Consider the following 27,364-nt stretch of genomic DNA (forward strand, 5'->3'; position numbering starts at 1 on the left):
ATATCTCGTAATTGGACGGGATCGGAGTTGAGAATGAAATCGTTTCATTTTACGAAAGCGTAAACCCTTTGTAACTAGCAATGGTAAAACTACTCACTTTCATATTCGATTATAATCTCTCATCTGAATGAACAGGTTAACGAATCTAATAGATTTCATGTTTTCGTAAATAAATTTCATTGGAGTACACTGCAAGGGATGAATCGATCGCATGAACGACGCCGTGGCCAGGTTCGCAATAAGGTTGTGATACATGGAGGGAGGATTCTGAAAGACGTCCATCGTGTATGGTTCAACGATCATTATTAGCGATTACGAAACGATCGGCTGTACAATAGTTCGAGATCTCGGATCACAAATAGTCCGTACAAAACACGGCGCGCGGCATGCGTGTTGTCCTTAATTGACGTCTATAGAATCAAGGTGTGTGGTTCTGGTACACAATGCAAGGAGCCATTTCGTTTGTTTTGTTGTTTTTTTTTTCCATTTTTTTTTCTTTCTGTCAGTTTCATTCTTTCTTTTCTCTTCTCTCTCTCTCTCTCTCTCTCTCTCTCTCTCTCTCTCTCTCTCTCTCTCTCTCTCTCTCTCTCGTCTTTCCATAATTCATATTCTTCTCGGTTTCCCTTTCGTTCTCGTTCGTCCGTTCGCCCCCAAATAGCTCTACCGTTCGGTTTAATAAAATTAATCGTTTAAGATACTTATCACAACAGGTAGAACATGTCGTAGGAACCCTGCCTTGTGTCTTACGGTGTACCCTAACAGTTAGTTTACAATTCTCTTTAGTCTCGCGTGTCCATCCGTTTACATTTTACAAGTTTCGTCCTACTCGTTTCGTTTGTTTTTTTTTTTAGCGTTCCCCGTTTTTTTTTCCTAGCTTATAACTCTCTCGTTTTAATATCTCGCTTTTGCAACGTCCCCGATTAGAGATCTGACGATCCGGCTCGATCGTGGGGATAATCTTCACGCGCGGATCTAAAAGAAAAATAGACTGGGATGAACGGAAAGAAAAATAAATGTCCGCGGACGGGCGAGGGGGTGGGGGGTCGGTGATAGAGGGACAGAGTCGAGGGGAGAGAAAGAGAGGAGAGAGTGGCTGCAGAGGAGAAAGCGGGACCGTGGCTTGTCCCACCAAAATATCTCGATAAATCGTTCCACGAGCAGGTTTTTTTTTCCTTATCGACCAGTGACAGACTAGATACATACTTATATTACAATTCTCGACTTTCCGGAAGTCGTCGGTCGCGTCGGGCCGCGGCAAACACAACCATCGTCGGGAGAACCAATTCCCGTTCGCGTTCCTAAAGCTACTCTCGTCGGAAGGGAACGCTCCGTTAGAAAGGGAAAGACGTGTTGCGACCGTAACGGGGGGAAAAATAGATTGGTACGCGCGATACTCCGGCGCCGGAAGTTTCACTTGGCTGGCACTTCGGTGAAGACCTCGAGGATTCATCGGAGACGACGGTTCCTTCGATTTTAAGATATTTCGAGATCGAATCGTGACGATCTCATTGGACTGAGTATCTTACAGCTGTGTCGATCGTCGGTTGCGTCGGATTCTTTATAATCCGATCGCGGATTCTGAAACGAGATCGATCTTCAATCGAGACCTTGATATTTTGGAGTTGAATCGTATCGATCTCGTAGTGAAACAATGTTTCTCGGTTGTGCATTATTAGACACGTCGGGTTGTTTCGAATTTAATCAGGAATTTTATAATGAGATCGTGAGAATGGCAATTTTGACGTTTTAGCATTCAATTGGGCGAATCTTTTAGTTGAGATCTCGGCGAGAGTCGGGTCGTTTCGGATTTTAGTCGCGGATTTCGGGACGGAGGCCGTTCCACGAGTAGTCTCGCTGTAGAAAGATTTGAAAAATAATTTGGAGCACGGAGCACTGTTTTGGGAAAGACTTTTATACACTTGAAGTGAAGTTCGCGAACGACGCTACTCGTGGAGCGACTCGAATGAAGATTCAGCGCAGAAACTCGTACAAACGGGAATGTTCCCCAGGTGTTCCCCGAACTCGCAGTTCCTTAAACTTCACACTCGCGCCGACGTCCGTACTCCGGCCGCGAAATATCGCATAATCGTGTGTTGCGAATGAATTATCCTCGGAGCATTACGCTGCGAACTAAGTCCTCGCGTTTACGACTCTCGGGAAACGTAATCGCGTGTGCTCGACCCGGACTTTATGGCGTGGTGATTTACCCCTTCGCTTACAAGACGGCTTGAACTTTCGAATAAAGTTCACTTGAACGTGCGCGAGACTCGAAAAACGCGGAGACTTAATCCGCGTGGGCAGTAAGGATTTCATTCATCTAAACCAGTGTTCCATACTTCGAAATACTAAGACTACATAAATCACGACCATCCAATCCAGATACCAACAGAAAAGATTGTACCCAGAAAAATCGAGTGTCATTAAACATATACCCGCAAGAATGAATAAACATCCCCAACTCAATCAGCCAACAGCTCCAGACAAACGAAATCCCAGGAACCTCCCTACATTCCCACACGAAATCCTCCCGAGTACCCCAAAACCGAAAACGCACGAAATCATCCCCTAAACCCGTCTCGACATCGATCAGCTTCGGCGCTAATAAAATCACAGCGTGCGAAATCCCCGACCAAAATCCCAATGAACAGGCCCGGATCCTCGCAGCCTAATGAAAACCGTCTCACCCGATGACCCCGAGGTCTCGGCCAAGTCGAAGCGAGCCGGTTGGCGGCCGGCTCATCCGGACAACGCGATCGTGGCGATTCGCGTGAGGGACGCGTCACTGTCGGCGAGGGATGGTCGCGGCGGGCCGACGGTCTCGTGAGCCGGACGGTGTTATTGCGAGGAGGATTGTGGCGGTTGGCCGTTGGGCGGGGGCGGCGGGGGCGGCGGCGGTTGCGGGTGTACCTGGTGGGGTAGGAGGGTGTGCGCCTGCACGTGAGCCGGATGGTGATGGTGGTGCTGATGGTGATGGGAGTAGAAGATCGGCTGGGCGGTGGTCGGGGGGCAGGAGGTGCCGACGCCTACGCCGACGCCGACCCCGACGCCGACCGAGTGCGCGGAGAGAGCGGACGTGGCGACCGAGGATGGCGCGGTGGCCGCCTGCGGCGCCGCCACCGAGACGGAGACGCCGCCGGCGGCACCGGTGCCGGCGGACGCCTCGTGGTACAATATCGGCACCCTGACCAGTCTCTGGGCCGCGTGCGCCATGTTCGCCGCCTCCAGTTCCGCGGCCAGCTGCCTCTTCCACTTGTTCCGCCGGTTCTGGAACCAGATCTTCACCTGGGTCTCGGTCAGCCGCAGCGAGGCGGCGAGGCCGGCGCGCTCCGACGACGAGAGGTACCGTTTCATGTCGAACGTGCTCTCCAGCTGGAACACCTGCGACCGCGAGAACACCGTCCGCGTCTTCTTCTTGCGCTTCATGCTGCCGGAGTCGCGGCCGTCCACGCCGACCTGCACGCTGTTCTGTCCTCCACCGCCGCCGCCCCCGCCTCCACCGCCCCCGCCGCCGCCGGCGCCGTTCCCCGTGCCGTTGCCCGCGTGCAGGCCGGTCGAGTTCGTCGATTCGCCCTCGCCGTCGCCGTCGCCGCAGTCGTCCTGGTCGCCTAGGTCGTCGTGGCCCTCGTCGCCCGTCGACGGGCTGCGCGTCCGGTGCAGCCGGTCCTCGCCGGTCTCGTCGTCCAGGTCATCTGCGCAGAGTGATTATGCTTTTAGACGACTGTCTGTCGATCTGGGTAGATCGTCGGAGGAGCGAGGGGATGACGGGCAACGCCCGTGGGCGAGATCGCGACGGTTAACCCCTTGCCGTTTCACCGGCAGAATCGGAATCGTGGCGACCGATATCTCATGGTGTTCATGTTTGGTTTAGAATTTGTATCACGAGCTGAACTCGTTGAAGGACGGTAAGGGGTTAACACTCGTTAGGAAAAGCGAAATACGAATTAGAGTCTGCCGCGAACGCGAGCTGGCGAGATAATTCTATTGTGCACCGCGTATCTTGTAGCTTCTAGTTGTAATTGTAATTGTTGCAATTGTAATGACGTAGCAACCATCCGCGCGCATGTAATTCTGTCAAGTATACTTCTTGATTATCGTTCTGTAACCCGAGGCGTAAATCCTAATTATTTTGAACCCACTCTCGCTGTTTCTTTCGGGGGACTGTGTGGCTGTCGTGTAGCTGGGCTCGCTAAAGTTGAAAATTAAGTATACTCGAAACGTTGTACAAAATCTTTTATTTATGGGACATCGATTGAGCAGAATCAGGCGATCCGTAGGGCAATTAAAAACGAAAAGCGAACGGGACGTAAGATGCGTTTGCAGAGGAGCCAGTGGAAACGCTCGCCGTTCATTTCTGGCTCGGACAATGGCGGGAAGCCGGTCATCGATACGGATTGTCGCTTCAATTTGCCGATACTGCGCGCGTGCACGCGGTAATGGAAACGTACGCTTCGAATCCAGCCGATGATCGGTCGTTTATCGTCATTACGTCAAATGCGCCGGGCTAAACGTGTAATTTATGTTGTAAATTTCGGCGCGACCGTGTCGAAAATAATCGAGTATCTTCGATTCAACTGAACCCGGGAGATCGCGTTCCTCTCGCCGCTGCGTCGGCACTCATTGAATTCGAAGCGGAACTAACAAGAAGAGTTACCGCGCCCGGAAATTCAAACGTGAAACTTTCCGTATAAACAGAGTTAACCTAACTTCCAAGGGGTGGTTCTGTCCCTTCAAACTGAAATTCACGAAAACATTGCAACGTATCATAACAGACTTATAATTTCTTCCCTTAATAAAACTTATCATCAAACGTGACAGTCGATCAAAGAGAAACCTCGAAGATCCACAGTTCGACAATCACTGGCATGACACGAAGAACGCGTCGAAGGGAATAATCCCACGGATCAAGAGCTCCTGATTACCTTCCGCAATCTCGCGGCACCGGTTCGCAATCGCGCAGAAAGGGCCGGCGCGCCGAAAGAAATTGATAAGGCGGTTTAATCGGTCCGTTTAAATCCCCGCGCACGCACGAATGTAATCGGATGATGTGTGTCGCGATCGAGGGCGGAGGGGCGAGGCGGGGCGAGGCGACAATGCGACGGCGTGGCCATGATTCCGCAAATCGCGCCATTTCCACGGCCCGGCGCGGCCCGGCGTACGTTGCCGCGGTAAATGCATTAATTAACGGTCCCTTTAATGCGTTCTTTGCGGCCGGACGATTGGATCCGCGCCCGGCGATCTCTTTCACGCATCGCCGATAAATAAATCCACGCTCGCGCTGCCGCGTCCGGACTCGGTGAATCGACGAGCCGGTTATTCATCTCTCGCGGCGGCGTTGCGTTTAATGTATAGTCAATTGATAGTCTGCTAATTAATATTCTATCTATCCATTTCGGCATAATTGCTCCGGATCGCGAGCCGCGCGGTAACGTGTTTCATCACACATGATGAAATATTTGCGATTGCCGCCCGGCAGTCCTTCGCGCCTTCGATTCCCCCGATTATGCTAATTCATTGTGCATTCTTGTGTTATCGGACCGCCATTGTCCCGATGCCGGCGCCGCGTCCGCGCCGGGTCATTCGCGGAACGAAGCTTTTCGAATTATTCGGCAACTGTGACGGGTTCCGGTGGTTTATTCTAATGAACGTTCGAATTAGTTAAACTGGAGGAATCTTGTAGTTCGCAGGGCGAAGGGTTAACCGTCGCGTAACATTATCGTATCAAACGCAACTGGTATTAGAACGAATCACCAGCAGTTTAGCGAACCTTTCAGCCACTGCTCGCCTCTATAGTGGCTTTCGTGTGCAGGTAGCTACGCGAGAGAAAGAATTGTACCGTTATAGCCGTTGGAAAAGATGATAGGGTAGACCGAGGCGAATCGGATCAGTTCAGATTTGACAGCGAAAAATAGGTACCCTATCATCTTTTCCAACGGTACGCCACTAGCCGCAATTCTTTCTCCGTCTATATGTGCACACTGTAGTCTAATCCGACGCAATTCCGCAGTGGACAATTCTAGTCTCAAATCACAGTACATTCGTAATACGCTTCGCGGCTAGTCATTTCAGCGAGATCGGATTCTCATATTCGGACTGAGTAGCAAACAAATGATTCAGTTACTGAAACATCAAGAGTTCAGTCCGCAGTTTCCTATTTTCCTACCGTTCAAGTGATCGATATATAATTTAGCTTCATCCATTGAGTTTCTCAAAGAATCTTCGTTCGCAAAGGGTTAACACATTGTCAATGGTCGACGTGTAACGATCTCTCGCGACCGGAGGAACACCAAGGCCTCCCTAACCGTGAGAAATTGACAAACAGACGCGGGGAGTTCTCGCCGTCGACAAAGTGACGGACTATCCCGGCAACTCCGGTGCCGCGATAGTTTACCCTCTAAGTGCGAGGGAACGGCGGCGGCGGCGAGGCAGCAGGCAGCCAAGTATTTTGGCGAAGTGGCAGGAGTAAAACGATCGGGCGGGTAAGGCGATCGACGTTGGTTTGTCGTGGTGGAAGCCGTGGAAGCCGTACTCCGGCCCGCCGTCCGCGCTCGCGTTTGCACACTTACGCAGCGTACAACGCGAGCGGACCCTCGCCTTGCCCTTTCCTCCGCGGCCTCCTCGCTCTCTCGTCTTGCGACGCGCGCCCTATCATCGCCCTCCCGCGCGACCGATTCGCAGGAAAACACGCGCGCACCCCCGCCCAGGCGCGACGCGGAATCAAACGAGATCGCTTTCCTCGAGACTTCGCGAAAATTAATCTCCGCCTCGTTTCCGTTTCGCTCCGAGCGAGTTCGTTGACTCGGACGACGACGTTCTTCTTTGGGAATGGTTGGATGGTTTGGCGATGCTTGGATTTTATGGCGAAGAGTTCGAGAAGTGGGGTTGAACAGTTGGATTTGTGGGTGTTTTGCTGCGTTCGGTGGAATTCTGGTGGATCGCGATTGAGACCTGAGTAAGGTGTTAATGTTGTTGTTTGGGAAATGGTTGGTATTGGTTGGATTTTAAGGTGAAGAGTTCGAGAAGTGGGATTGAGGGGTTGGATTCGAAGATAGGTGGATTTGTGGGTGTTTGCTGCGTTCGGTGGAATTCTGTTGGATCGCGATTGAAATCTGAGTAAGATGTTAATGTTGTTCTTTGGGAAATTGAATTTTAGGGTGAAGAGTTTGGAAAGTGGGGATGAAGGGTTTGGTTGTAGGAAAGGTGAATCTAGGGATGATGGGTTTGTGGAGTCGTGTTGCGTGTAATCCTGTTGGAGAATTTTTGAACAGCCTGTAGAAGTTTGAGAGGTACTAAGGTCACGATGAAATTGTTGGTTGTAGTCTTGAGGTATTATGTTGTTCCGCGAATCTCCTAACGAAACTGTAACTTTGGAATCATTTGGGTGCTCTATATTGACGAACTAGAAGATAATAAACGTTTAAGATCAGACAATCGTTACGCAAGAAATCTACTTCAAAGTATCAGAGTCTTCCAAGTTCCTTTGATCCTTCATCATCCGGAGTGCCTTGTATAGTCGGTGCGTTTAAGTATCTTCGATTCAAGGCCACAGTCCCCACCACAAGAAGCGGGGAGCAAGGTGGGGGAGCCGGCGAGGAGCAAGTTGGTGGGGATAGTCGCCACAAGTGACCTTGAGCCCGGATTGATTTTGTTCTTGCCGCGTTCGCCGGTTTCTTTCGGGCAACGGTTCCAAGCAACCGCGCTATTAGTAAAACTCGATCGAGGAAATTATCCACTGCCCGGAATCCATTCCGTTCGCGCAAACATGATCGATGCAGTTATAACAATAAACCAATCCTGTTAATTGTTTTGAATCGATGTTCGCCAATAGACTACCATCGTTATCCTCGTCCAATGAATATTGTACAATTTCATCCCGCGCAATTTTCATCGTCCACGCCGGCTAACCGAATGTTTATAGATCTATTATGCTCGACTAGCCTAAATTTATGATCCGTCGTAATTTCACGCGTATTCGTGTTCCAGCGACGCGGCGCGCGCGAACTGGTCGCCGGCAACCGCGCATCCAGACAAACAGAAATGGTTTCGGTCTGGGCATTCATAGTTCACAAAGATAAATTCGTAGGGAACAATTGATATTCCGATCGTGGCCCGATGAAGCATGGGATTTGCAGATTTTTCCATCTAATCGGTATCTTAATTGACGCATCGTTGTTTGGAAACCATAATGACCTCGATGTTTATGCATTTACACTAAGCTTATTAACACTAGAACCGTGCCAGTCAAAATGACAATTCAAAACAAGTCAACGTTTCAGACAAAATACCAGGACTCCCGTCTCTCACCGTTACATGCGAGCTCAGTCGACAGCGTCCAAACAACCCCTAACTGTTAGGCGACGCCCATAGCATATAATAAAACCGCATGGGGTTGAAAATCCCGTGCCGCAAAACCCAATCAGGAGGAGCCGGCGGAATCGGGGAGCTCGGGAGTGGTGGAGAAACGGAGCCAAAAAAACAAATATGATCGTCGAATTTCAAGTGGGCTGGAATTCCTCGGGAAAAAGGGTCGATCCGTTGCTCCGACCACCAACCGGTGCTAAACTACGTCTTATAGCCTTCGATAGCAACCGGATATCATGTTCGTTGGTAATGCACCAGCTGGTAGAGTGCATTAACTCTCTACTTAGCAGAAATGATCCAACGATCTCTTCGAAATGAAAGAAAAAAGCGAAATGAGGAGAGATGATACATTTATTTGAAAGAGTGAATAATTTGCTATTATCCTGATTGTTAAAATGGTGGTACACTGTCAGTTAACCTCTTGGTGTATTATTTAATTTCGTTACTACGTAACATTTTACTATCGAGGATTTGGAAGTGCAAGGAAATGTTCCATTCTAAAATAATTTGCTTTGAGCTATTGGCCAATGAACATTGGTTTCTGTTAAATTCATCTAGTGTCTTTAAAGTGTTAACCCTTTAAAATTAGTTTTTTTTTAAGTGTTAACCCTTCCTGGACGAAGATTCTTCGAGACATAGGAAATCTTCAGCAGATGAAGTTAACCCTTTGCACTCGAGAATATTTGTCTCATTATTTTCTGATAAAATATCACTGATACTTTTTACAACTAAAGAAAAAGCTTGCGTAAATTAAGCGACAAAACTATTTCGATGTTCCATGTGTTGGTACACTATATAAAATTTAATATTGAATCTGAAATTTTATCATTTTGTTGGGTAGAGTGCAAAGGGTTAAAATTATATCAATTACTCGAATGATAGGAAAAATAAAAACTACGCGTTGATCTCTTCGAGTGATTAGCCCCTTGCCGTACAATGACGAGTGAGACTCGCGATGAAGATTTCTAATTTAACAAGAATCAATGTTGTTCATTACCCACGGATCAAACTATTTTGCTCTTATCAATGTACCATCTCAAAATGAAATTTCTGCTTCAAGTAGAGCGTAAAATTTTGTTGTCTCACAAATTGTCGATAGTAAAATATTACACTAGCTTAGCAACGGAAGTAACTAGTACGCCAAGGGGTTAGATCATTCGTTCGCGACTCAGTCTTCGGAATATGAAAACTTCATCTCGACATGTCGAGGTTCGTCGGCAAAGTGTTAATAACGGGAGCAAAAACGCGGAGAAAGGGTCGATCCGCGTCGACTCACCCCTTTGCGGAAAGCTCGCGGATGCGGGACTGACGCGGCTGAGGGTGCCCACGACGTCGCTGGGCGACGGATGCTCGAGCGTCTGCAGGCCGTGCGTCGGCCTCCATGGAAACGGCCAACCGGCGCCGCCGGGCAGGACGCCGCGGATGCCGTCGGCGTCGACGATGTCCGATTGGCCGGTGACCTGGACCGCGTTGCTCAACGCGGAGGACGCGGCCGCCAGCCGCGAGTGATGCTGGTGCTGCTGTTGCTGGTGGAGGTGTTGCAACGTAGACGGGAAGAACACGCCGCCGACGCCGATGCCGACAGGGTAGCGACCCGCTATCAGCGACGACATCAGGCCTAATCTGGAAATTCAACGTAGTTTGTTAGTTTATTGCAATCGCTATCCAACTGATGGTTTTATGGGAGTATAGGTTTCAAATCGGAGATCGATCGAGAAGACGTTCTGAAGACATGAAATAATGAATGTGGTTATAGAGAGTGACTCTCAGCACTTGATTTGATACAGCACAACTGTGAACTTGAATATTCAGTATTCAACTGTCGGTTGAGTATTTGACGCGTCAGATTAATTGAAATTACATTTTGCAATGTCAAATATTTAAATAAAACAGCTTCGTTGCTTAATATACCTCTGAATTATCGTTAAACTAGTTTCAAACAGTGTCGTCTTTATCTCATCAGAGAATGTCGAAATATTTCTGAGAAACTTCCGGTGCAAAGGGCTAACCCTTTCCACTCGAGAGGCGCCTTTCAGTCGCCACCTGACGCAGCAAACTTATAACATTTTAAATTCAACATTAAACCATGTGTAATGTATCAACGCATAGAACATTGAAATAAAACAATTGTCCCTTAATTTATATAAGATAAGCAGTCGCGTTACTTGCGAGAAATATCGTTAACATTTAGTCAGAAAGTAACGAGTATTTGTACTGAAAAATATTGTCGAGTGCAAGGGTTGACACTCACTCCCACGAAAGCTAAATACCCAAGCCCTCCGCAGGTGTCTCCAAAATGGCGGACACAGTGCGCCTCGGTTGAAAGCTCGATCATCCTCGAAAACGAGGCGACTCTGTTCGCAAACACGATTTAGACGAACGCCTCCGCGCCCGATTCACGGAGAAGTGTACCAACGACCCCCGCGGTTCCGCAGGTAACGAAACGACAGAGTATCGAGAAAGGCGACGCAGGTATCGGGGGGTCCGGCGGATCGTGCACGGTGGCTGCGGGCCAGCCGTAAGCGGATTTTCGCTCTTAATAACGCGGCTAAACGAGCCGGGGCCGGGTGTCATTGTTGCGACGCAAGCGTCGCTCTTAATAGGCATAACTCTCGAAATTCCTTTGAGCTCGAGGACCAAGTAGCCCGGGGAGATATTAATGGCTTCCGGCTGGTGGAAGGTGAAGTGCTTGAGAGGAGGAGGAGGAGGATGAGGAGGAGGATGGCGAAGATTGGGTGGCAGCTAAAGAGAGGTGGTAGGGAAGGGGGTAGGAAAAGTGCAGCCACGCTCCGCTCTCAATACACACAGCGCCCGGTTCGAAGGGGGGTGGCGAGAGGGGGCGAAGGGTGAAACGCGGAGGAGGGGCAGGAAAGAGAATAGGATTCACTTCTACGCGGCTGCAGACTGGATAAAATGGGTTTGGGAAACATTTGCCGGGGAGGTATTTTCCTCTGTGTTTGTGTGCGCCTGTGCGTGTGCTTGTTTTTTTGTTCCCGAAGGAAAGACAGGTTCGGCTGAATCGCGCTCGACGCCTCGGACACGGCCACCGTTCCAGTTGTAAACTCGACGGCCGCCGATTTTTCTCTCCCTCTCTCTCTCTCTCTTTCTCTCGCTCGCTCGCTCGGCATTCAGAACCCGTCCGCTACCCTCCCCATAGCCCGCCCCCGCCGCGGAAACGCGGCCGCTGTTTTAATCCAAGTTTTTTCCTTTTTCCGTTTCGTGCTTTTTTTTTGGCAAGCGGTGTTTTATTTAGAGCGCGGCTTTAAACGGCTCGCCGGCAAACATTTTTGCGAACGGTTCCGCGCTTTTACCGGGGCCGGAGCGGGGATGGGCCCAAACGATCCGGAAAACTCGTGGAAAATAACCTGGCAAGTGGCTGGCCGAGGCCTCCGCGGGATTTTTTTTCGGCGGCGCGCGATCGAAGCTTTGATCGATGGAGTCGCTCTTGAAAGTGCGCGGCCCTCGGGGGGTGATGGGACGTTAATCTTAGGATCTTTGGAAGCTGGTGCTTCGTTAGACTCGATTTGATTGAGTGCATCTCGGGACATCGACGGATCTCACCGTCACCTACAAACAGATGTTAACCCTTTGCACTCCGAAGTTTTTCACTAGAAATATTTCAACATTTTCTGATGAGATGACGATATTTTGTAAAACTCGACGAGAAATTCACGTGAATTGACGGACAAAGCTATTTTACGTCGATATTTCTCAGATTGATGCATTATATGAAGTATAATATTCAATATCAAACTTCATAGTTTCACTGCAAAGGGTTAACCCTTGGCGTACGACTGTCGACGTCTCGGCGACATGAAATTCTCGTATTTGAAAGACTAAGTCGCGAAATGATTCAATGACTTAACTAGAACTACCGAGCATTCGATACGACTGAAACGTAATCGCTGAGTATTGTAGATTATTTTCGGTTTCTTCAGACACTCATTATTTTCAAGTGAAACTATTCTCAAAATCATTTCGAATATTCATTGCTTCGAAGACATCAATAATTGTAAACCAGAAAAACTGTAGTCATTCTGACTGGTAGCGTTAAACAGCAAGGGAACACGTTTCCTTACAATAATCAATCAATCGGTAACTCCCCCTCCGCTTCTCTACACATCAAACCTCCGCGCAAAGGGTTAAAGAACACAAGAGACCACTAATAATCCCAAGCGAGCGGAAAATTCCAACGACCCACAGAATTCTACGCCGAATCTCTCCCGATCCGCGTAAATCCCCTAATCGACCGTCGCTCGTAAACAATGCACCCCCGTGAACCGAGAACAATCAACCCTCGTCGCGGGAAATCGGTAATACCGTGGAATTCCATTATAAAATCCGGGAAAACCGCGTTATTGTTCCGCGCAGTCGAAAGTAGGAGGCTCGTTAAGCCGCGTATCCGTATAAGTAACCGGTAGGCACGGTGTTTCCCGCGTGCACGCAGCATTACGTCGCGATCCAACGCAATGCTCAGCGCTTAAGGAACTTCCCTGTAACGGTCGTGTCGGGGCGGCGAACAAGCGCGCGCGGAATCAGCGAGGATCGGCGCATGTTGAAGAGGAAAGTGCATCGGGCGATCAGATCGGCTGCTCGCAGCCTGGAGGCGAGCGAGCGAGCGAGCGAGTCGAGTCGAGCTCGAAGGGAGCACAGGGGTGAATTGGTACGGCTTCCGAAGCCTCGGCTTCTGCCTCCGCACACCACCTTTCGGTATCGGCCGCCGTCAGCCAGGAACCCGGCTACCTACCTACCTACATTTCCGCCGGACCAAATCGTCACCGCAAATCGCCGCTCGACGCTGTTTAAGTTCGCTCGCTTGCTACCCGCTCGCCGGTGCAGCGGCGTCAAGCGGCCGCAGCTGCACTTAGCGGGCTGATCACGAGTAACGATCGTTGCACACGGAGCGTTGTGTCGCGACAACGCTGCGACGACCGGCTAAAATGGCGGGCGCCGTTAGAGGGGACTTGACCGTGGTTAATATTGACGAGGAGATTGTCGAAAGTCCTGTGCAGTTGAAGATTTCTTCTTGGCTAACGTTGGCGCTTGGAAAATTTGGTTTTCATGTACAATTCTTTGTTTCGCTTTGATCTGTCATTCTTCGATTTTATTGCGCAGAACGAGAGGTTTTTTAAACTAAATTCCACAGTTAACTGGTTAATATTGATGAGGAGATTGTCGAAAGTCCTGTGCAGTGGAATATTTCTTCTTGGCTAACGTTGGCGATGGAAAATTTGGTTTTGATGTGCTACTGGTGTATATGGGTTGTAAAATGATATTAATGATAATTGAGGCGATGCGTAGATTAGAGAGCAGTGAAGTCTGATTCGATAATTACATGTTAGTGATTATGTGAATGTGTTTTAGATTGGCTTGATTTAGCTCGATTCAGTGTTTTCATGGTTTCAATACACTTTGTTAGGAACGAGCACAATCCTGCCGTAGCAGAAGGGTTAATGAAGCGGAAGCTGAGAGGCTGAGTCTTTATAACGATTGTTTTGCGAGGTTTCTTGTGTCTCAAATGTTTAAAATTTGGTTCAGTATGACAGTGAGAAGGTTGATGTTTATGTAGAAAATCGCGCTGCAGCTACAGTGTTAAGGGATGGTCTCTGGGAGTTGGTTTTTGGATAGTTAAGAAATATTACATTACTGAAGAACAGGAGATGTAATTGAGAAAGAGGAACTTTGGTATAATCGTACCAAGTATAAATATAATTTTAGAAACTTCCAAATGTTTTTATACAAATTAGGACAGTACCACATTGAACTGAATTAGAGTGTTAATTTCATAGTGATAAATTGAGAATAGTTAAGATAGAAAAGAATGAAGTTTGAATGAACTTTTTTCATCTAAAAGCCACTTATGAACGTAATATTCCAGAAAACATTAAAACTGCTATTAGATATTCAGAAGTTCCCTGCTTCAAATAGGAGCCAATTAAAATAGCGGTTGCAATCAGGAAAGAGAGAAGGTCCGCAGGCACCGCGCTTCATTAAGTACCCTCAGAAGACGCTAAAAGAATAAATATTCAAAGGTACCCGCGCAGAAGCGGCCGGCCCAAAGTTTCCACCCCCTTTGTCGTATTTTTAATTACAGCTTGTTGTTTACACGTAATCGCTTGCGCAAGTTCGCCAGTTAGTCGTCCGGTAACTTTATTCCGAAGCGAAGGAGAAGCTCAATTAAGACCATCGACGGGAAAACTCGCGCGCACTGCTGTCTACGGGTCTCTTTAAACCCCGGACTTTCGAATTACGATATCGTCAAGTCCAAGTGAAATATCCTGAAACGTGTTCAGCGCAAAATTCAGCGTGGATTTCAATTAAATCATCGAACTCAGCGATTTTGGAATAATATATCTTGAAACCTCTTTCGCAATTCATGCTAGCTTAACGCGAATTATTTTATGAAAGGTAATATTAAAATCATGTTGAAAATAAACAAAGGTTTGGTTCAATATAAAATCTATGGCACATGTTAGACTCGATTTCATGAGAATGAGATCTACAGAAAATATTCCTAAAATACGTCAACATTCCTTAATGAGTTCTATTAATTTGAAGAATAAAAATAGATTGCTTCGTTTTAACCCCTTGCACTCGAAAGTTTTTCAATGGAAATGTTCAGCACTTTGACGAGATACAGGTACTGTTTGAAACTAATTTAAGGATGATTCATAGATAAATTGAGCAACAAAGGTGTTTCGTTTCAATATTTCACGTAACAATGCGAAGTTTAATTTGAAACATTAAATATTCAAGTTTGTAGTTGCATCGAATCAAGTGGTGACTGAGAGTCTAAGACAAGCTTCAGTTCAATTAGAGCGCTCGGTAGCTAAGTATTCGACACTTATTTTCGTTTAATCAGGCAAATCGTCGGCCGGGGGCTGTTTACGCGTCGGGTATTGAGTTTCTCGGCGAAAACAATTTCCCGTCCGGCGAAGGTGAGCGAGCAACGAGTCGGCGGGCTTCCCAAATTTCTCGTGGCACGGATTCGAGGCATGCCGAGTCAACAAACACCCGCTAAGTGCATTGATTATCGATGCTCGACGCGGCGCGTTTAATCAATGACGGCGAGGGACAGCCACGGGCGAAGAAGACCGGCCGCGCGCGCGAGTTTTCGAGCGTTCGCCGGTCGAATTTCTATCCGAATATTCGAAAATGTTTCATTACACTCCGCTATAACAAAGGGCTCGGAATAAATTCTGCAATCGATGAAACCGGCGTCGCGCGTAATGAAACCGGACGAAATTCGGCCCGCGATAAATTGAATATCACGCGCGTATCGGATTCGCGTCGATGAAAGCGGCTGGCACTTTGAAGCGCGGAGTTCGCCTCGCGTTCCACATCTTCGTTATAATTCCGTAATAAGACACTGGCGGATCGTTCTCCGAAAACCGTTGAAACGCGAACAACACTCCGGTAAGCTCCGAATAATTCCCGGTTACAGCTCCAGAAGCTCGTAACGAGACAACCTACCCAAAGACTAATCACCAAAACAGCATCCCCTAATCTCCGCGCCGAAATCCTGGTCGGAAGACTCGAGCTTCCGAAATCTCGGAGATCCTAATCCTAATCTAAAACCATCGATCCGTGGAGTCCCAGGACCGCGTGGCTCGAAGGCGATCCCGTCGATCCCAGGGCGGAGTATCTGGATCAGCGGCTAATGCGCGCGGCTAATTACTCCCCGCGTTTCTCCCTCTGTTCGGAGGTAACACGGAGAACGAGCCCGGTGTCTCGGTAACACGAGCATCGATATCTGTCGTCGGGCAAGAAAGAAGAAGGGAAAACGCGGCGGGCCGGGTCGGCGGGCGCGCAGATGCCCCGGGAAAGATAAAAGAAATCTGACAACCGCCTGTTTGCAAGCATTCAGTGGGGGTTGTCGGATGGAGAGGATGCCGGGCCCTCTCTCCTTTCTAAGGAGCCAGGTATAAACACCCAAACACTCGAGGAGACGAAAAGCGAGAGAGAGAGAGAGAGAGGAGCGTGCTCTTTTTGCTGCCTAATTCTTGCGCGGCTTACGTCTTCTTAGGTAGCCAACGGGATGAATGGCCGGGAATGGCGGCGGAGGGTAGGAGGGCGCAGGATGAGAAGAGCTGGCTTTCTTCTCCGCCATTCCGCGGGCGCAATTTTCTCGCTCTAGCTTCTCCTTCCTCCGCTCGATCGATTCCTCGAGGACCCTCTCGACTTTCCTTCGAGGATCTCTCCTCCGCGAGGCACGCTCCCTCTTTCATCCGAGCGGCAACCGCCGGCCGGCCGGCCTCTCTCTCCTCGCTCTTTATACGGCCGCTCGGATCCAATTGGCCCGATCGAGTGTCCGCGAGAGGAAACTCGTTGATTACGTTCAAGCTCGCCTGCCCAGCAACCCCCGTCAGCAGACCATCCACCTTCCCCCGCGCTTCCTCCACCGCATAATCGGATACAGAGGGCTTTGGTGAAACGCGACGGTGAATATGGGGCCGAGGAATCGAACGTCAACGGGCGTGTGTATCGATTTAGGCGGGCACGGTCAAACCGAGGTTTTCTTCGGGATCCTCCAATTTGTCCGTTAACCTCCTAGGCGCGGCAGAGCTCTGCACGAATGCTGTTTTCCACGCGAGTACATTGGAGTGAAGTTTTCGACGATTAAATTATAATTCTTCTGAAAGATATGATACACATAATTTAACAAGTTAATAGTTAGTAACACAATTGGGTATGATCTATGATGTATCAAGAGGTTAAACCTAAGAGGTTAAACTCGTCCCTCGAATTTCCGAGGCTCTTGATTTTGTTCTAGTTTCTCCGTCGTTTAGCCCCCGCCTAGGAGGATAATTCTATGGGGATGTATTATGGCGTGTGTTCTCTGCGGTCCTCCTCCTAGTCCCTTCTTCGGTGTTATTGATTATTATTCCACCTTTACGCTCGGCCGGTCGCCGGCGCGCGGCGAGTAAGTGCCATTCTCGAATATGAACTCTTTATGCCGGTGGTTAACGATCGCCCGTAACACGATACGTTTCGTCGTGTACCGTTACACAGGGGGTCGAGCGTAGACACGGGAACGAGAAGTCGATTACAGCGCGGACGCCGGGACGGGCCGCGTCTGCCTGGGGCACGGCCGCGACCGACGCGACCGATTTCCGACGTGAGGGTGCTTGACGATTCTTTCGGGTGTTCGCTTCCTACGGTGATTTTGGGATTTTTCGTTTTGGGATCTTCCGAGTTCGTGATTTGGGACTGTTCGTTTGAGTTTGATTGATTTCTGGTTTGCGGTGGTTTGAGATTTTTATGTTGGCCTCTTCAGTTTTCTCGAGAATTTTGTGATTCGTTCGCTTTGATTCAAGATTGGATCTTCGGTGTTAATAATTCTGTATCTGTATGAATCATGTTTCTTAATCTATGATTTACAATTAGTGTTGAAGCTTTTGGGTCCTTACGGAGACATTCCTTAACACTAGATTTACGGAACCCGTCAATTTGGCGCACACCAAATTCTTCCAATATTATTTAGTAACAGTTTCAGTCGATTTCGATTCGTGCAATTATAATACGCGTTGTAATACTTTGGTTTCGAAGCTACAACTTTCACAATAGAACAATAGAATAAAGTGTAGAATAAACGTCCGTAAATCTGCTGTTGAAGATCTCATCGCAGAGAATTAATCGAGCACTGAAAATTCGAAATATCGCGACTTGCAGCAGGATAACCGATTCGTGAACAGCTCCGCGAAGCGGAATTACAATTAAACGACGAGCAAGATTCCCGAAATCGGATTCTCGCGGGTGATCTGCGCTCGGATGTGTACAAGCGGCGGCGTTTTGTTTGTATCGATTCCGGCTGGGCACCGTTCACGGTTACGTACTGACTCATGAAGTGTCATTACGATGACCCAACAATGAGTTATTGGCTTTCAAAGTACCCGGCTAAATCCTCTACTTGGCTTCGTTCCGCTCGCTGCCTGTTACAGGCCAAGTGGAGGATTTATGTTTGCGCCTACACAGGAGACAACTTCATTTCGTTGGATTTCAAGGAAACAACTTAATTGCTTTAGCGCGACGCTTGCAGGCTTTGCAACTCGGCCAGGACACACTTGCGGCTTAAACCCCCTCCCAGGCCCCCGGAATTCATTACGGGAACGTCGCGACGATTTCTTCGCCAATTAAAGAGGTGTCGCCGCCGACTCTGTAGCCCTTCCACTAAATTCAACCCTAAACGTCACGCCAGCGATCCCTGATTAAGCGCGTTTGTCTTCGTAAGTCGAAAATCCGTCGCTGCTTAATCACCGAACAGCTCGTCTTCGTCTAACGAAAATGAAATTACACCCAATAGAACTTGGAAAATATTTTTCAACGAATTTCATTTACAGGCGACTCAAGTTTAAGCTGGTCGAGTGTTCGATCAATATAACTCTTCATAGATCAGAAATGTCTATTTCCCAAGAACAGCACACAAAGAATTCGAAAATGTTTCAACCATTCCGAAAGGGTAGCAGGGAACCGAAGAAAGTCCAATCTCCGTTGGATCCGAATCAACTCTTTAAAACATCAGTCAAACCTGTACTCCCTCATCCATAAAAGTCAACGATCAACACGAGCCCCGCGGTTCCCGCGTATTAATCAAGCGGCGCACATAGAAAATCCGCATCGCGGAGCCGTCCCCGTTTTCGTCACGGGCGAGACCATTTCTCCCCTGAACCGTCAGCGTTCAGTCAAACTTCTGATCCGCGGGCTGAATGAAGGCGTGATCAGCGTCGACGGAGGCAAACGAGAAAATGGCGAATCGAAGAGTTACGCGGCGAGGGAGGACGCCGGGTAACAGGCGGAACCGGCGAGAGACGTAGAGGCATCGAGAGCTGCCAGCGAGGGGTGAAGGGGGCAAGAGGCGGAAAGAAAGAAAGAAAGAAAGAAAGAAAGAAAGAAAGAAAGAAAGAAAAGGAGAAGCAGAAACAGTGTTTCGACGCGATTATTATTCGTGGTCTATTCCCAGCCTACCGTTCATTCCACATTTGTTTCCGACGTTGAACATCCATATCGCCCTCGAACGGGCGATCATACACAATGGGCTTTATCGTAGCTTTCTTTGAAAGTTGGAGCGCGATCCCACGCTAATTAACGAATCATTCATCGGGGCTGTAATTAACGAGGCCGACTCTGTCGCGGATTATCCCGTGCGGATCTTTTGCCGCATAGACGTCATGTGCCCGCGGTTACGTTACTGAATATTGTTGCCCGATGCGGCGAAAAAGAAAAAGGGCGCGACTTCTACCATCGGCAACAGAGGAGCCGCGCGCCGGCAAAAGGCCGTCAGCGAACAGGGAAGAGGTACATATAAAAAGGAAAAGGGAAAAGGGAAAATCAGAAGAAGGACGGACAGAAAGGGAATGCATATATATTCTTACGATCTCTTCCTGTATCTCGCGTTTCAATGACGGCCGCGACGATTCTTCTCTGTCGCTATGCTCTCCGTCTTCTTCCTCCTTTTTTCCCCTCCCTCCTCCTCGACCCACACCCCTTTTCTTTTAAATGGAATCCCGTTACAGTTGTCGCGCCCCGTTCCCCCGGCTAAACACGCGGTAATTAGATCGGACCGCGGGAAAATCTCGCGAACAAGCTGGAGACGGAGCGCGACCGCGCTTATTAATTTACGGAGCCGCGTCAGCGAACGGTCCGACCGGTTCCGTCATCCGTGGAATATTTCCGATTGTAATGCGGCTTCGCGACGACGCCTTCCGAGGCGGCTCGCGATCCTCCGCCCGGATTAATGAATTATTCACCGGAGTCCCTTCGTAACGCGTCGCGACGCGTTGATCGGTCGCTGGGATTTGCATCGCTTTCGGAGTGCCGATGAACGGAAATTACTGAACGCCGCCTGCTCTCTGGTTAAGTTGAAACATTGTTTCTCTACTGGTTTACCGAGGATAGGATCAGATGTAACTAGATTCGTTAGATTATCATAGAAATCAGCATTTCGACTGTGGATATCGCTTCATACACCACTTACTCCAATCCATCAACTGTTCCAGACCTTCCCCAGCAACGTGTTAATATCTAAGCCAATCTCAACAAATTCGTGGCTAGTCTGAAATACTCAGCCAGAATTTCGCATTGAAAACGGCAAGCTACGCTTGGCAGCTCAAATGCCCCGATCGTTATCGGTCTCCGGTGTAAATTCAGTGTTCGGTACTTTAGATATCCATATTGCATTTCACGGTGTTCCGAAATCACGAGGCAACCGTGTGGAGAACGAACACAGGATCCCTAGGTGCTGCCAGCGAATCATTCCCAAGTAAAACACGTCCGACGAGGAAAGTTGCGGAAGAAATCGCGGCGCGGCGGGTAAACGTAAATGCGTCGCGGCGCGGTCGCCCGTCGGCCGCCCCCGGAAATCGGTTTACGGTGACGGTATCGCTGGCTCCTCAGCTTAAGACACTTCCGCGTGCGTGGCGCGGGGTCCCGGCGCGGAACGAGCCGGGGCAAAGAGCCGGGGCAAATTCGCGGAGCGCCTAATTCGGATAATATTCTACACGGGAATCCTTTCTGCTGAAATCTCTTCTCCCAGGAAATGCTATTACCGTATCAGTTTAAGAGGAGAGCCCGGCCCGGCCCGGGGAAGGGGGTTGCGCACGGCGGATGGAGCGAGGGACCGAGGAGGAGGCGAGCGTTAAGCGCCCGAGACGCTGCCGAGGAGATTTCCGCGGTGCAAGCTTTTCGTGTACTTAGCCGACCTTGGCAAGACCAAGACCTAGGCTGCCGCTCGGATACCGTAGGCACCAATTTAATAATAAATCAAACCTAGAAGTTGCGCTCGCTTCCTCCGCGTCGCGCGCCGCGGAAGACGCTCGCCCCCCGCCGTCCCCGCGACGGAGGCGAAACGGCCGGGACAGGTGCCCGTCCCCCCAGGGAGCCTTAGGCTCCTTAACTTCGGCTACGCCGGTGTTTCCATCCGCTGATGTATTATGCACCCGGCCGCCCCCGCGTCTAATTGATTCTTTCCTACTTTCCGTGCGCCCTGACATCCGATCCTCCTCGCGGCGAACTTCTGGGGCTTGCCTCGGGGAGGAATCGGCCGATACTGATTTCGGGGAGTTTCGAATAGGGAATCGAGTTTCTGTTTTCGGCGTGGTTCGTTTAAACGAAGGATCTTCGAGATCTGTTCTTAGGGTTATCAGTTAGTTCACGAAGGCGATTAGACTCTTGTTAAACGATCTACCATTGTATTTACGAAATCCGCAGCTATTGTTTGAGAGTTGCGACGACTGCGATCAATAATTCGGCAATATAAACGACAACCGTCGAACTGCGAACCTCCACGTGCCGCGAAATAAGCATAAAATATGAATTCAATAATATCAACCGCGGTGAACCGTCGATGCCCGGAAAACAAGCCGGAACTTCGTTCCGCAGGAAAACAGCAATTACCGCCCCCTAATCCGACGAGGAACAGAAATACGGTGTCGGAACCCCCGGGTTCGATCGTGTTTTGATGCGCAGCGGCAGAGTGATCAGACCGGGCCGGCTGCCACCCCCGTCCACCCCCGAGACCGGTGCCCCGTGAAAATCTTCCCCCCGGCCCGTGGCGCGCCGGTAATGGTGCATACGAGTGGAACTTAATCAAATGGCAAACGGGTGGAAAACAAGCAATTGGAGGCACCGAGCCGGCCGGGTTCCAGTGGGGCCGTCGCCGATCGGAAGGGGGGTGTAAATCTGATAAAATCATCTCGAACCCTCTCTCTCTGCCTCAGCCCCTTCGTCGGTCGCTCCTCGCCAGATCTACCCGATACGTAAGAGCCCCGGGTCCGACCCCGGTAACGTAAGTAATGTAAGGAGGGTGGTTGTTGCTACGGTTGTTATTAAATGAGACAGCCTAATAGGCCCATTACGGACCCCCCCAGGTCCATTCCCACATAATATAATCCTCGCCGCCACGCGCTACGGCCGCTTCTTCCCTTCGCTGGTTCGTCACCCCTCCCTCGTGTATCTTGATCCGGAGAGCACTCACGCCCACGAAAATTTCATCTGCGCCGCTGTACCGCGGCCTCCTACAGCCCTTTGTCTCGCCTGACTCCGTGGCTCTTCTAATTCTGGCGTCGAGCACCGGCCGACGGGAAACAGGATCCTTCGGGTCGTCGACGACGGACTGGCGGGTTTGGGGAGGTTTGAGATTTTTTTGGGAATTAGGATCGTTGAGAGTGTGGAAGTGATTTTGGGTGGAGGGTTAGTATTGGAAATGGTTGTAGAGGTTATGAGTAGGTTGGAGTTCGTTGAACGTTGTTTGAATTCGAGATGAGGATAATTGTTGGCTTAGTCAGTGGAGAATCGATGTATACGTTTGAGAATGAGAGGTTGTACTTTGTTTGGATTGTTGAGAGTGTGGAAGTGTTTTTGGGTAGAGGGTTAATATTGGAAATGGTTGTAGAGGTAGTGAGTAGGTTTGAGTTGGTTGAACGTTGTTTGAGAATTCGAGATGAGGATAATTGTCCGCTTAGTCAGTGGAGAATCGATGCATACGTTTGAGAATGAGAGGTTATACTTTGAGTATGCGATTGTTGAATGAAGTTTGAGAGAATTGGTGTGAACACTGTCGGTTCACATTAAATAGCGAAATGCTAAATGTCGGAATAAATAGTCTTTAATCACAGAGATTCTTAAGCCATCGATAATGAACATCGAAGAAGTTTAAAAAGCTCTCGGATATATTGGAACATCGTGAATCGTTCTCAAAAATAAATAAATAAACGGAACATTGCCAACGAGAAAGGAAAGATTCAGGTTCCGATATCATTCCGGGTGTTGTCGATTAGGCCGATTAATTATGGCAACGCGCGGTAGTCGATGAAATAGTTATCGCAAATTGCCCGACACGCATTGCGCTACACATGTATATAAAATTGATGGCGATCGTTAATTCCTTATTAGTAAACATTGATAGCTCGATTGAATAGCGGCGATGCGTGCGCGCGAAATCCTAGTTTCATCAGATAAATTATGCTGTGTGTCTATGCGCCGATAAAATAATCCCGCTGTGATCGCAAGTTATCCGGCTCTCTATTGAATCTGCTTTTCATCCGAGCCAATAGAGTCGCGGGGCCGGTGTAAACGTGTAACAATTCCCCGTCGTTTTAGGGGAATCACGTCGAAGGAAGGAAAATATTGCAACGATAGGCGCGGCGATATCGCGAGCGTCGGGAAGCGCGTACAGTCGTTCATTGTAGCTTTCAGGTCGCGTTGCGACGGGTCGCGCGCGGGAGTGCTAATAATACGCCCCGAGGAACAATGGCCAAACGCTATTGAATGATTGATCAGAATCTAAACAAACGACCGGTGGTTTTCGCGCGGACAATGGCGTGAAAATCCGTGCGGGATTAATTGCTATATCTTCCGTTTATACAGTTTTTGTTGCCCTTCGACCCTTTAGTTCCGAGTTCCTTGGTCCTGTCGCGACTTGAAACAGTCGTTTGCACAATCACGTTGGCACTACGTGTCTGTTTGCAACGGTAGAATGATTAAATGCTTGAGTTTCTTTTGATAATGCGTGTGATCTGTCGTCGTTACGGATAATTAGTAAACCATGCTTGCGAGAATGGAAAGAGGAAATTAAGTGAAGTTTTCCAGACTAGATTTCTCATTTCTGCAGTCCGGCAATTACAGTACTTTCGTTATTAAATGGGATGATTCATTTTAATGTTGGAACATTATTCTTTAGAAGTATTGCATGAATAGGACCACGGAACACTTTACCTTTAAAAATGTAAACACTCAGGTTGATTCTGATTCGAGCCCGCTTTCCTTCGACAATTATCAATCTAGACTGAAGATACTCATCCCATAGTCGGTCTATTGTCAACAATAGAAGAGCCACAAGTAAACGATCATCTCGTCGAGCAATCTGAATCGAAATACCGCTTGAATCGAGCAATTCGGACACCGCAGGTGATTAATCAAACTACCAGCTGCCCGATAAAATCAAATCGATGTAACCTTTCACACTTACGAGCAATACGATCCTACCCGAAGACATTCGCGCTACAATCAGGCCCGCAGAGGCAATCGTTGCACCAACAGTCGACAATAAACAATCGTAACACCGAGTGAAAAGTCGCAGCCACCCTAAAGACTAATCTCCCAGACAGTCAGTCTATACGAAATCAATCCGAAAATGTAGCTAACCATGATAATCTCACCCGGAGCCTCTCAAAGCACCCAGTCACCAAGGATCAACAATAAACAACGATCTGAAACGAGCGCACCTGTACCACGTATCGAACTAGACATACCGACCATCGTCCACTGAGAATCAACGAAATTCCAAACCGGACCGGAAGAGAATCAATCGTACCTCGACAGCATCGCCAAGTCCGCCGACGCTTGGTGTCCCAAGAGCGGGTTGGCGGCGGTGTCGCTGGGCGGCGAGAACGTGGACGCCGGGCTGGTAGCACTGGTAGCACACCCGATACCGATACTCGTCGAACTGTTCCTGGTCTCGATCGGGTGTCCCACGGCGGTGCTCCGTTGGTTCGCGGCGAATCTCAACGGCGTGGGCGAGGACAATCCCCTGTTCGGGCTGTCGCAGGCGGATCCGATCCTCTGCGAAGTCTGCGTCGGCGGCGAGGCTCTGTCGACGTCCGACGACTGCCTCTCGCCGGAAACCGTGGACGTCGAGTCGACGGGCGGCGACTCGGGCCTGCCAAGGATGCTCGATATGCTGAACGAAGTGTACTGGGGATTGCAGGCCGGCCTCAGCGGCGGCTTGCCCATGTCGAAGCCGAACGAGTGATGATTGTTCAGGCCGCAGCCGGTCTTGCCGTTCTTCTCTTGGAGCAGCAGCTCGGCCGGCGTCGAGCTGCTCCTAGACCCCTCCAGCTCGAGATCCTCTTCCGACACCACGGACACCTCGATCTCGGTCTCGCCCGACATCGTGGACGCGCGCCGCTCCGTCCAACGTCCCGAGCACGGCACGATCGGTCCACCAACGGTTCGATCACCGGTAGCAACACACTCGTCACCTCGTCCACTAACGACCGGACCTGGTCAGAAACGGTGCTCCGTCGAGCAGATGAGGGTCCAGGGTCTATCCGACACGCGGAACGCCTCCGGTCCCCCGCGTCGCATATCAGACCGGTGCACCGGGCGTCTCCTAGACGGTCCGCTGCTGGTAACGCGCGGCGGCTCGCGACGCCTCCGTCGGCCGGTGGTGGCTGGTCGTCGTGGATCGCGGACGGATCGGTCGATCGCGCGACATTCGTAAGCGATACCCTGGACGACAGGATGATACGGGAGACGAGACACTTGGAGGGCCCACCCTTCGACGTGCGCCACCCCTCTCGTCCTTCGACCGCCACCCCCTCCTTCGCCGCGGACGTGTGTGTGCACTCCAGCACCTCCTACCCGCCTACCGGCAGCTCCGACACGTAGCCACCCGACGTGGCCTCTCTCCTCTCCCCGTCGCCGGCGTACCTCTTCCCCTCCGGCGAGCCACGAGCGTACGCGGAAACGTCGTCGCGCGTGCGAAACCGCGAACAGCAAACACAGAGTCACTTCCTCGAGCCACTTCAACCCCCCTTTTGATCGCCGATCACTCGCGATGCTCGATCAACCTCTTCGTTGCCACGGTTATTCTCTTCCGTGTTCGTCCGCTGGCGCACTGGTTTCTACTCTCTACATCTGAATCGTGATCACGCGAGGGACAAGTGTCACTGGTTCCACTGGAAGGACGATCCCTCGAACGTTCACCGTTCGGGGTGTAGATTACTGGCACAGCCACGCGCGTACGAAAACAAAATTCCCCGGCGCGGGTGTATCGCGTCGCGACGCGGCGGCCGGCTCGGTCTGCGTCGCGGTTTTGCGTGGCCGTGGCGAGTAATGGACTGCGGATGGGCACTGTGCTCGCACTAAGGGTAGGAAAACGCCGGAGAAACCACAGGTCACACGAACGCGCGGAGAAGGGTAGGGGGTTACAGGCATTACTCGAACATTCGCGCACGCAGCCGGAACGCGGGCCCGACGAGGACGGCGGCCAACCGATAATTCGAGGAGCAACGGAGAGCGACGCGCTCGACGGGGGGGGGGCCGGCGGAGGGACGAAGCGGAGGAACACTCGAGACGGAGGGAGGAAGACAGAGCTGTCACGCTTCGGGAGCCGAGCCGGGAAGACAGACGGACGCGAGAACCATGCAGCCCGAGGAAGAACGCGCGAGCCAGAGGGATGGAAGATCGAACCGCGGACTGGAAGATGGAGGACGGAGATACACAGAAGGGTGGCCCGGCTGGTGGGGGATGGAAAGAGGATGGCTAAGCCGCAAGTCGCTGCGGAAGGGGTGTCGCAGCGGCTGGAGGGGCAGGAGGTGGGGCGGGGCGAACCGATCGTACGCTCGTGGGATGGTTCTCGCGGTTCCTCATAGGGCGGCCGGCGGATCGATGAATCGCGCCGCGGCGCCGAGGACACGGGGGCTGCCGAGCGCGCCGGCCAATCCGGTGCGCCGCGTCGTCCCTTAAACTCGGAAGATCCTCGCCCTCTCCGGCGATCGTACGCGGATCGCGGGAAACGGGGGTGGCGGGCGTCCTACCCCCGGCGTGGCGCTTCAAACCGTGGCCGACCACCCTACCATCGTTCTCCGGCGATACGGCCGGGGGTGGGGATAACACACAACTCCGATGCTGGTGGCCGTGCCTGGCCGTGTTACTTATCCATTATAACACTCCAAGATCTTGATTTAAGCCTGCAGCCAGCGGTGAGCTTTTAACCAATTAGCCTTTATAGCCTACCCCCCGTACCACCCCCCCTTCTACCTTTGCTCCTACTCCTCGCCCCTCGGCGTTCGTCCCGCTCTGCGCGCCCTTCGCCGATCCCTCCTTCCGTTCCAGGCTTGCCTCGCAGTTTCTCTTTCTCTTTCTCTCGTCGTTTACCTCTCTCTCTCTTTCCCTGCTCCTCTCTGTCCAACTTGCGACGTGATACGATGGCAGTTGCTACCACCTATATCCGTATTCTATACCAACGTCCTCGCCGCAGTCGCGCGATGTACCCACCTAATCTACT

At 50.4% G+C, this 27,364-nt stretch overlaps 1 protein-coding gene across 1 annotated transcript; it reads right to left on the minus strand.

Annotated features, from left to right (window-relative positions):
• Positions 1–546: 546 nt before the first annotated feature.
• On the minus strand, positions 547–26,218 carry Hmx (H6 family homeobox). Its single transcript, XM_031991498.2, has 3 exons — positions 24,668–26,218; positions 9,635–9,981; positions 547–3,689 (listed from the first exon to the last, which is right to left on the minus strand). Exons 1-3 carry the CDS (start codon positions 25,243–25,245, stop codon positions 2,836–2,838), a joined length of 1,779 nt encoding a protein of 592 aa, XP_031847358.2. The 5' UTR covers positions 25,246–26,218; the 3' UTR covers positions 547–2,835.
• Between the last annotated feature and the right edge of the window lie 1,146 nt (positions 26,219–27,364).

This window comes from Nomia melanderi, chromosome 13 (genome assembly GCF_051020985.1).
Source record: "Nomia melanderi isolate GNS246 chromosome 13, iyNomMela1, whole genome shotgun sequence".
NCBI classification, from domain to species: domain Eukaryota; kingdom Metazoa; phylum Arthropoda; class Insecta; order Hymenoptera; family Halictidae; genus Nomia; species Nomia melanderi.

Excerpts from the sequence above, each read along its gene's own strand:
- Hmx (XM_031991498.2), bottom strand. The coding sequence starts at position 25,245 with ATGTCGGGCGAGACCGAGATCGAGGTGTCCGTGGTGTCGGAAGAGGAT. Across the intron at positions 9,982-24,667 it reads GACTTGGCGATGCTGTCGAG|ATTAGGCCTGATGTCGTCGC; the intron begins GTACGATTGATT and ends TTGAATTTCCAG. Across the intron at positions 3,690-9,634 it reads CGCGAGCTTTCCGCAAAGGG|ATGACCTGGACGACGAGACC; the intron begins GTGAGTCGACGC and ends CACTCTGCGCAG.